Genomic DNA, 10,314 nt, shown 5'->3' with positions numbered 1-10,314 from the left:
GTTACAGGAAGCCAGTGAAGCTCATAAAGAGTTGGTGTGATGTGATCAAATTTACGAGCTCTCACTAGGATCCTGGCAGCACTGTTTTGAATGTACTGAAGCCTCTGAAGGTGTTTTTGGTGGACTCCGATGAACAGGGAGTTACAGTAGTCGAGCCTGGAGGAGACAAAGGCGTGGATGAGGGTCTCAGCATCAGAACGGGAGAGAGATGAACGAATTTTAGAAATATTGCGAAGATAAAAAAAAAAAAAGGTTTTAAACAGGTGCTTAATGTGATTTTCAAATGTGAGATGGGAGTCCATTCGGACGCCAAGGTTTGTAACAATGGAGGAAATGGGAATGTCTTGTCCAGAGAATTAAATACTCGTCAGAGTCGAGGATAGAACCTGATGAGGCGTTCCGATCAGTATGGCCTCGGTTTTGGAACAGTTCAGCTGAAGAAAGTTATGGGTCATCCAAGACTTAATCTCCTCCAGGCAGGACTTTAGCGCAATAAGCGGAGGTGAAGTGGAAGGTGATCCCGTTCTAATGTAAAGTTGCAAATCGTCCGCATAACAGTGAAATGAAATGTTATGCCGAGTAATGAAATAGTAATGAAATAGTGACATCACCTTTCTTGTTGAAAGGTGACCCCCTTTCAATAGGAAGACACCTGTTTTTCTACTGGTTTTCTTCCTTTTACTCTATGATTCAGAGGTTTAACCCAGCATTTAATGAAATTTAACAACATGATGGTAAATTCTTCTCTCCACATTTGCTGCTGGTTGGAGCATGTGGGCATGGTAGAGAGGCAAATTTCAATCCCTCGCCATCTGCATATGTTGGCTCCAAATCAGACATGCATTATGCGATTAGCACCAAACTTGATCTGATTGACCTTTGTTAACCTCTAGAGAGCCCAATAGCATTAAATTTTAATTTGACTCCACTGCGCCCCCTAGATAATTGCAACAATTATATCTCCTTAATAGAATAACCGATCTGCACCAGATTTTTTGTGCATCATAAAGGAAAACTGCTCAACACATTGGTGCACACTGCCTAGTGGACCGGTGCGCAAATTGCACATGGGCATTGATTATGGCGAGTGGGTGGCATTGCTGGAGTGGGGCTGACCTGTTTTTTATTGAAAAAAATTTAACAAGTTATCACTGCTTGACCTTTTTTTTGTTTTGTAAAAATAACTTATGGCTTGACTTTACTGTTCTTAAAACTGACTGTCTAAAATAAATTAGAGTGGTTTAAATTGGATAGATTTGTTTTATTAATCCAATGAAACATAAACAATTTCAATTACTTATCTCAGTTATGTCAACTGGTTCCACTAAACTAGGTTGTTTAACTTGATCATGAGAATATTAAATTCAGTCAGCAAAATCCAAGAACTTTAATAAAACTCAATGTTCAAAATGTTACTGTTGAAAAAAACTATTTTCCTAAGTTACAGAATAAGTAATTTTGTTTTAGTTTTTCAATCAGTATTTCAGAGTAACAATATACTGACCAGCCGTTAAATCCTCTGTTTGAAGAACAAGTTACCTTTTGTTTTATTCCAATGTACAAAGGGTTTGTTCTACAGCTATGATGGTAGTTAAGTAGTTCAGTGTGACTCACTTCACTTGAGGTAAGACTTAATATCAGTGACTCTGTTAGCATTGCATTTGACACTGTAATAACACTAAATGACATCTTTATAATTGTTGCTACTAGTTTCACTTTACTTGATGTAAGAGTTAATATTAATGACACTGTATTAATACCTAATGACATTTTGTGATTAAGTGTCATGACTTAAGGACACTTAATGACAAGATTAAGTGTCATGTTGCTACTAGTTTCATTTTACTTGAGGTAACAGTTAATATTAATGACACTGTAATAACACTTAATGACATATTCATAACTGGTGCTACTTGTTCCATTTTACTTGATGTAAAATAAATTATTATTGACTCTGTTATTAAATAATTTGACAGTATAATAAAGTATAATGAAATCTTTATTGTTGGTCCTACTTGTTTTTGCTTTATTTCAGGTAGTGGGAATATTAATCACTGTTTTGTTAAAGCTTTTGATAGTGTAATAACAATTAAATCATTATGACTACTATTATGACATATTTATGACATGATTCTTGGTTAATGTCAAGTTGTCATAACAAAGATATTTTGAATAATGTCAACTTTGTATTAAAAGTGTCATTATTTACCGAATGACGCTTTATGACAACAGTCATAACTATTCATGAAGACTTACTGATGTTCATGACAGGTGTTATGTCATGTTTATGATGGTGTCATGTCAGTCTTATTCACGCCCCTTCAAATAAAGTGTTACCAATGTTGGTAACGGAGTAAGGCAGGGAAGTATACTGTCCCCTTACCTTTTTAACATCTATATGGATGAACTGTCAAAGTGTCTGAATTGTTGTAAAACAGTTGATGACCACATAATCAATCACATACTGTATGCAGATGATCTGGTAATCCTATGCCCAGATAGTGCTGACCTTCAACAATTACTAAGGGTCTGTTCCCAATATGGTTATGACTTTGACATCAGATATAACGCTAAGAAAAGCAATGTTATAATTGTTAGATAACCCTTAATAACCTGATAGCCCCTGACTTCTCTTTATCTGGTGTTGTTCTCATCATCAGTGGTGTGGTGTATTTTTTGGGTTATTTCATTGATGATGTCTTTTCTGATTGTTGTGTCTTTTGTTGGTATTGTCTTATGTTTTCTGCAGCTGCTATTCTTCTCATCAGGTTGTTGGTGTTTTGTTCGTCTTTTGTGATGGTTGTTTTTTTTGCTTTTTTTTGTTCTCTGCTGCAGCTTTTTTTTGTGTCCTATGATGTCATGATGCTGCTCTTCTTCGTGGTTCGATGGAGTAGTGCTTGTCATATATTTGTACATAATGCTGTACCCACATGTGCAGCTGTGCTCATGAATCTTATGTATGAATGTAGGTGTAGATTATATGTGTCATGGAATAATATAATTGCAATTTTAGCAAACCCTGCACTGAGTACAGTGAGATTTTCATCAAGATTGTGTAATCCCTGGCGACATCATTTATTTGTTATTCAGTGAATAATTGTCATGATTTGTTGTAGAAGATGGTGAGGTAGACGTGGTGGACCCAGGTTGAAGTGACAAAAATGATGATTTAATGATAACAGAATACAGAATCCAGGCAGTACAGGTGAGCAGAGGCAAGGAGCTCAGACACTGGTAGCAACTGGAAACAATGCAGAGACATGATATGAACAAACGGCAGAATAGACAAGGACCCAGCAAGGAACAAGAGACACAGGTGGATTTAGATACACAGAGGGTAATCAGAGAACAATCAAGATGTAGACGGGACAACACATAGACTCAACTGAACATATAAACCTAAATAAACACACAGAAAACCCAAATCCTCACAATAATATTATGTTTCGTATTCATTTTCATTTTGTATTTTTTTCTGTTTCTTATGTTGTTTGTTTTATCTATTATGGACCTTCTTATGTGTCTGGAATAAAGATATGATGATGGTGATAAACAAACTTAAGTCTAAAGTGTTGGATTTTCTTTACTGAATTTATTTGTCTTTACTTAAATGATTATGTTGAAAATAAATGTGTAACACTCTTTAGATTTAAGATAAGATAAGATATTCCTTTGTTAATCCCACAGTGGGGAAATTTACATTGTTACATTGTTACTAGGTTTAGTGGTACCAGTTACCTTGGTTAAGTAAGTTCAACATTTTATTTCTTAGAGTGGTCTCTTACCTATAAGGTTTTCTTTGCTCTACTGCTGAACCTTTCAGCTTTTGTCCAGCTTCTTTCTTAAGCCAATCAACTATTTTGTTGATCCTGTAGACCTCTTCCTCCTTACTCTAAAAAAAGATTTACCTGGTCTCTCAATGCCAGTTGCTAGTTTCCTTGAAGTTCCTAGACATCCAATCTTAATTTCATGTAACTGTACAGAAAATCTTACTGTGTGTTGTCACTGATGTCGGTCTGTATGTACAGCATCTCTGTCAAGGACGTGTAGAAGAGGCTGTTTTCATTGAGGATGTCGCCGATCATCCTCAAAGCGCCGCGGCTCAGGTTGCCCTCCTTCACCAAATATTCCTGCACATCACAGGCCATTACTGTATGTTATGTTTGGAAGTCAGGACGAGGTAGAAGCACGAGTAGACAAAGAACTCTTCTTAACATCGTTTATTTTTAACTTGCTCAGCAGTACAGTAACATCAGGTATTCCTTTCCTCCATCTTATCTCTTCTTCTCTCTACAATCAGTACTGTTCTCGTACACCACCTAGTGGTAGACACAATACTGTTGTTTGTGTTTCACCTAACATTCTCACATTGCTCCAACTTATTCATACCTTCACTGTGTAGGAGTCATATTTATTCAGCATTCCACTGCAGCCCAATGCCTTTAGGTCATCCCTCACCTGGACACAGATTACAAGCCATCCACTGAACACATCAGCCATAACAAGCATAGCAATAAAATTTTTCAGTCCTCTGAATCTCTATAGACCTTCCAGAGTGTCTGACTGAAGAGTTCAGCAGCTGACTTCCCCTTCTCTCTGTCATGCAAACTGTAGTTGAGCACGCTGGGATTGTTTTCTACAGTGTAGGTTTTGTGTAGGCCTCCGTTTACCAAGTAGTAGGTGTTGATGTCATCTTGGATGAAGGGATTCAGTGGGATTTTCAATTTGGAGATAAAGGAAAGTAGAATCCTGTGATATAAACACAATGGGATCAACTTTTGTCCATGATGGAGAAATTTCCTATATTCTTTTAAGTTATAGAAGAATTGAAAAAAATCTGTGATAAAATGGTATTGGCATGCTTACCTAATGAGTAACTATAATCAGGTGAAAGTACTCCCTTTTTGAATTCTATGGTTCGACTATGCCTTTATTAGCTAAACAAAGATAAAGCCAAGATGAAAAGCTATAAAAAACTAAGTGCATGAAGAGGAAGTTGTCTTTTTTTGCATATTGTCACTTTCTCAGAATAATGGACTATGTCATTTTTTGACAAAAGTTATTTTTTTTAATTTTTTTTTTTATTGCCAAAATCATCTTTTGGCAATAAAGAGGTGGTGATTTCTTTGCAAAAATAACTTGGTAAAAATGACTGAGGTCATTATTTTAGGAAGGTGGCGATATGACAATTAGTCTCTCAGATCATTGTGCATTAGTGATTAGGCGGTTAAGCCTGTGGAGGAGATGTCGTGCTCGCCTCGTAGTCACACATCACGCTTATTTTTATGTATGTTGAAACCATTAAATCAAATTTAGCAGCATTGATATTCTCTATAAACAAATGTTACATTTATATACATGTGGTGTGTGTTAAAATATTAGCATTTAACACAAAAACACAGTGGACTGCTGGTGGACCATCTCAGCGCCCCGACCACCGGACTTAGCAGGTTTTCTTGGGGTAAAGCTCTGAGTATCATCATAAATAACATAAAACATGCTGACTGAGGCCTGTGAAGTCTGATATGAAGCACTTGCTGTTTGTTTTTTGTTTTTTTTGTAAATTCTTTGCAATATGATTTTGTCAGCATGTTCACTCCTTGAAGGATTATCAAAGTCTTAACTGTTTTCCATTTGGGAACAATCTTTCTCACTAAAAAATTATGGATTTCAAATAGTTTGGAAATGACCTTATGACCCATGACAGGTGTAATACCAATTTCCTTCCTGGAGTTAATTGCTGATTTTTTACTTTCTTGGTACATAAATATCCAAGTGGACTAATACAAACCTCTAAAACATCTTAGTTTAAAATAGCCTTCTTAATGGTCAGCTAGTAAAGTGCATCTTCTCACTGCTTCTTCCCCTTTGCAATCACTTATAAGAGTTAATTAAACTTTTAACTACCATGAGGTTTTGCGAGTTTTTCACGGCTAAGAAACATGTTAAACCATACCAGTATCCTATATAGACAGGATAAGGCTTTAATATATTCTGATGCATAAAAAACCTAGAATTTGTTTTTTAACCACAGATAAATTCACTACTCACTTATGGAAGCTTGGGATCCTCATGGCTCCCACTTCTGCATACCAGCCTTCTCTTCTGTTCCTGAAGGTCTCCACCCGTCCTCCGATTCGCTCACTAGCTTCTATTATGGTCACCTTTTTAATCCATAGATAGGGAAACATAATCATCACCGTGGAAACATCATCCACTGCCACCCTATTTGCACTTGAAAAGGTCAGTGCCAGCCTCAACATCTGGGGACTGACCAGATGTTGGTCAGTCCCCAACATCTGGTCAGTTGGTTCTGGTACAAGACTAACATGTAGCAGAACCAGATAATTCCTGTACAGTATTTAGAATCATTGTAATCCACACAAATATGGAAAGAAGAAAAACAATGATGAATGTATATAAAAAGAAAAGGTATAACACTATACACACACACACACATATATATGTGTGTGTGTGTGTGTGTGTGTGTGTGTGTGTGTGTGTGTGTGTGTGTGTGTGTGTGTATGTATGTATCATTGACGTGCGGTGAGGCACTGACTTACGATTATATAGACACCATGTATGTTATTGGACGTACGGAAATTTTGCGCAGGCGTACAACGCTGGGGGGCAAAAAGACTAATCTTTTACATGTAATCCATAGCCACGTTAACTCAGTGAAACTTAGAAATGTCGGTATTAATTTCGTGCTATGATCCACAGCAAAGGGAAAGGGCGAGAAAGCACTTTCTCGCTCTGTATCCGCCGAGCTACACGCAGACTCGTTGCCATAGCAACTGACAACAATGCCACTTCATCATGTTTTAGGCTTTAACACCAAAAAAATAGATTAGCTACCGCTTCTACTTTACTGAATTACTTAGACATACAAACTGTAGCCCACAAAACGCACATTTCATTTAAAAAAGTAAACCTTACCTTACCTTTACTTATCAATGAAATCCATTCACCGCTAATTCTGTACAAAAATATCAGTTCATCCAAAGCCAAGTCTATCCTCGGCATGTCATTTCTACTCCGTTTAAGAATCATCAAACTGTCTCGAAGCAAAACTTTCAGCTCCGGTGTTGGTCTTTTATTATCTCCTGCTTCAATTGAAAATCCACTTTAGAAAACTGTGTAAGGGTAGAAATGTAGTCTTTCATGTTGACGTCGGAAGAGATAAGAAAACAAATATATCGCTGTACTTTACTTATTTACTGTGTGGCTAGCTCCATGGCTAGCTCACTGTGTCTTACTCTGCAGTTGTGGAGTCACAATATCTGGGATCATGAGCGCCCCCTGCCATGAGGCAAGAGAACTGCTTGCCTCACCTCGAGTCTGTTTTCTGCCGTTTCTAATCGCTCCTCCGCACACAAAACACGATACACACAGTTGGTGACAAAAAAAACACTGTACATTATTGACATAAGCTAGATTATGGAAAATCAGTCCATATATTAAATGTTTTTTTAGCCATTTTATTGCTGGCGTACAGACAGGAGGACCTGCTCTCATAGAATGGCAGCCAGTTCAGTTAGAGAGGTTGATCAATCCCAGGTGAGGCTCAGCTTCCTGCTGCCTCACCGGCTTCGCTTCTGAGCATCTGAATGGGAAAATGCGAAAATCCAGCGATTTTGAAGAAAAAATCATCAGAATTGGTTAAGCTAAGTAAAAAATAGATACTCTATAGTACAAATCACAGGGTGAAAATGGCAATATAAATGATTTTATTATTATATATTATTTTTTTCCATGACGATAGTGAGGCTCTGCCTCACCTGCCTCCCCTGACCGCACGTATATATATATATATATATATANGGAAATCAAATTTATTAACCAATGGAGGCCTGGATTTGGAGCCACACACAAAATTAAAGTGAAATGTTCCCTTTATTTTTTTGAGCAGTATAATATTGCCTGTGCTCTCCCTCTTAACCCCCCAACTTTAAAAGTCTAGCTCCACCACTGTCTTTCCCCACCCATCCAACCTTATGTCCTGCATCTTCTAACACCTTGGCAGCGGTCAGTCCAGCCATGCCCCCACCGATGACTGCCACATGTCGAGGCATCCTGGCAGCCGGGAGTCCGTTCGTCACAATGTCCAGGAGCTCTCTGTAGTCAGCGTCCTGGAGACACTCATAGAGAGGGTCTCCTATGATCCCGCTGGCTGCCAAAACCACAACTCCAACTAGAACCAGCGGAGCTGAGAAACAGAGACATAAACAACTTAAACCCCCTTCCCTCTGTTTTCCTTCATTTAAAGGAGTACAAAGTAATGAGTTGTCGCCAAGGTCACATTAAAACTAACAAAAACTGAAACCCTAATCCTAACCCTAACATTTTCATTAATTAAAATATATAAAAAAGTTAATTAATGAGGAAAAAAATATAACTGGAACTATGTTGTGCATTTATAAACCTAACTAAAACAAACAGAAATTACAATAGGCCTTCGCCAGTGCTTCGGTGCTTGGGCCTAATTATATAATGTCCTTCATGTTTGTGCTTATGAATTAATTTACTAGCCTTTCGAATGGCTTAATTTAATTTCCCTCATACAAGCAGTTTATTTTAGCTGCCGATAAATTACATAGTCCTGCTGGCAGCAGTCTGTAAAATAACAGTAAAGGTTTGTAGAAAACACTAGACACTCATTTTTGAATAATATTTCAATACAGTTACTGAAAATGATTTCTTCTGTTAAGTATTCCAATTGATCTATTCATAATTACAATATAATTCTTTGACTTCTTTATTTCTGCAACCAACAATTAACCAAATTATGAAAAACTAAAAATATAAAAACTAAACTAAAACTAAACAATATTTAGCTGATAACTACAAATCAGTAAATTCACTCTAAAAACTAATTTGAACTAACTGAATTAGACAAACAAAAATTCACAACAAAATAAAACTAATCTATAACTAAAAACCCCAAACTATTATAACTGTAGTTGCGACAAATTGTATGATGTCTGATTGTAGCTATATATTGTCACCTTCCTGAAATAATGGCCTATGTCATTTTTTTGTGAAAAGTAATTTTAGAAAAAAAAGAATCACCAACTCTGTCTTTCCAAAAAAAATCTTATGGCAAAAAAAACAAACAAACAAAAAAGAAAACCACTTTTGGCAAAGAATGACTTAGGCTGTTATTTTAGGAAGGTGACAATATGCAACTGTAAAACCTACCGTATTTGCACAGAGCCATGTGAGGCATCATCTGGAGAGCAGAACTCCACAATTTGGACCTCCTCTCTCTGCTGTGTGTGATGACACTCAGAGAGGAAACAGAAACCTAACAAATACAAGCCTGATTTAGGTTTGTAGAGAGACAAATGAGCTAAATGAACAACTGAGTGTTTCACTGAATTAGATATTTAAAAAAACACGCAATATGATACAAAACCTGATAATTTTTGCATTTTTCCAATTGAAATAAAAAAAATAAGTATCATCCCTTCCAAGCTACATTAACTCACCTCTGTCAAAGGAAATGTATTGTAAGTAGTTGGAGCTCTGGGCATGACGGAGCAGCAATGACCCCGAGGCTAAAGTATCAGAGCGGTGAGGCTGACTGGGAAACCTGAGGAGCACAGTGTGTGTCATGCTGCACACAAGGTCATTTTTGTGATGGCTCCCTCAGGTCTTCCAGAAATATTTTCCCACACCGGCTCGAGAGTCAACCACACTGAACAAATCAGATTAGTGAGGGAACACAAGTCATCAGCACACCTCATTTCCTCCATCTTCCCTCATTCCAGGATCTGACCTGAAAGTGCTGCTTTGGATCTGTCCAAGAAATGCTCCAGCTCAACTTTCAGACACCCCCATTCCTCCAAACAGTCAGTTAATAAAGATTGCTAGAAACATAAATTGGTGCTTACTCACCAGAGAGAGAATGTGAGACTAGATTCACCCACTTCTCTGTTTGTCTTCCACAGAGCTGGAAACAGATGGTTTTTGAAAGCAAATGAAAGCAAAAGCAGGGTTGGAGTTTCATTTTCCTGACTTCAGACCTAAAAAACAAAACAAAACAAACAACAACAAAAAAACCCTGCACAAAACAAGTAAGTGCTGGGGATTTTTTTACGAGCAGTCACGGGGAAAAGAAAGTACAAATTCTTTCCATTCCAAGATTTGACTTGTCTAAGTAATAAAAATTATCTGGTAATGACCTGTAAAATTATTTCATATAAACTGTACATCATATTAGATAATTAAATTCTGTCCTTATATTTTAACTTTTTATACTGAACAAAAATTAGGTATAATAAAATAATAATAATAATAATAATAATAATA

At 37.0% G+C, this 10,314-nt stretch overlaps 1 protein-coding gene across 2 annotated transcripts in view; it reads right to left on the bottom strand.

Annotated features, from left to right (window-relative positions):
• LOC103156786 (L-amino-acid oxidase-like) overlaps window positions 1-10,225 on the bottom strand; it is a 15,090-nt gene extending 4,865 nt beyond the window's left edge. Inside the window, exons 1-7 of one of the 2 annotated variants that reach the window (XM_007578958.2) lie at window positions 9,492-10,225; window positions 9,202-9,307; window positions 7,995-8,209; window positions 6,052-6,164; window positions 4,548-4,749; window positions 4,390-4,458; window positions 3,994-4,130 (exon numbers count right to left, since the gene is read on the bottom strand). In XM_007578958.2, coding sequence (XP_007579020.1) covers window positions 3,994-4,130; window positions 4,390-4,458; window positions 4,548-4,749; window positions 6,052-6,164; window positions 7,995-8,209; window positions 9,202-9,307; window positions 9,492-9,536 — 887 coding nt within the window. In that variant the 5' untranslated portion in view covers window positions 9,537-10,225. The remainder of the gene's footprint in view (window positions 1-3,993; window positions 4,131-4,389; window positions 4,459-4,547; window positions 4,750-6,051; window positions 6,165-7,994; window positions 8,210-9,201; window positions 9,308-9,491) is intronic. The other variant, XM_016664618.1, reaches the window with a different exon arrangement.
• Window positions 10,226-10,314: the final 89 nt, after the last annotated feature.

This window comes from Poecilia formosa, unplaced genomic scaffold (genome assembly GCF_000485575.1).
Source record: "Poecilia formosa unplaced genomic scaffold, Poecilia_formosa-5.1.2 Scaffold500, whole genome shotgun sequence".
Classification (NCBI taxonomy): Eukaryota; Metazoa; Chordata; class Actinopteri; order Cyprinodontiformes; family Poeciliidae; genus Poecilia; species Poecilia formosa.
This window is presented reverse-complemented; position numbering and strand designations above follow the sequence as displayed.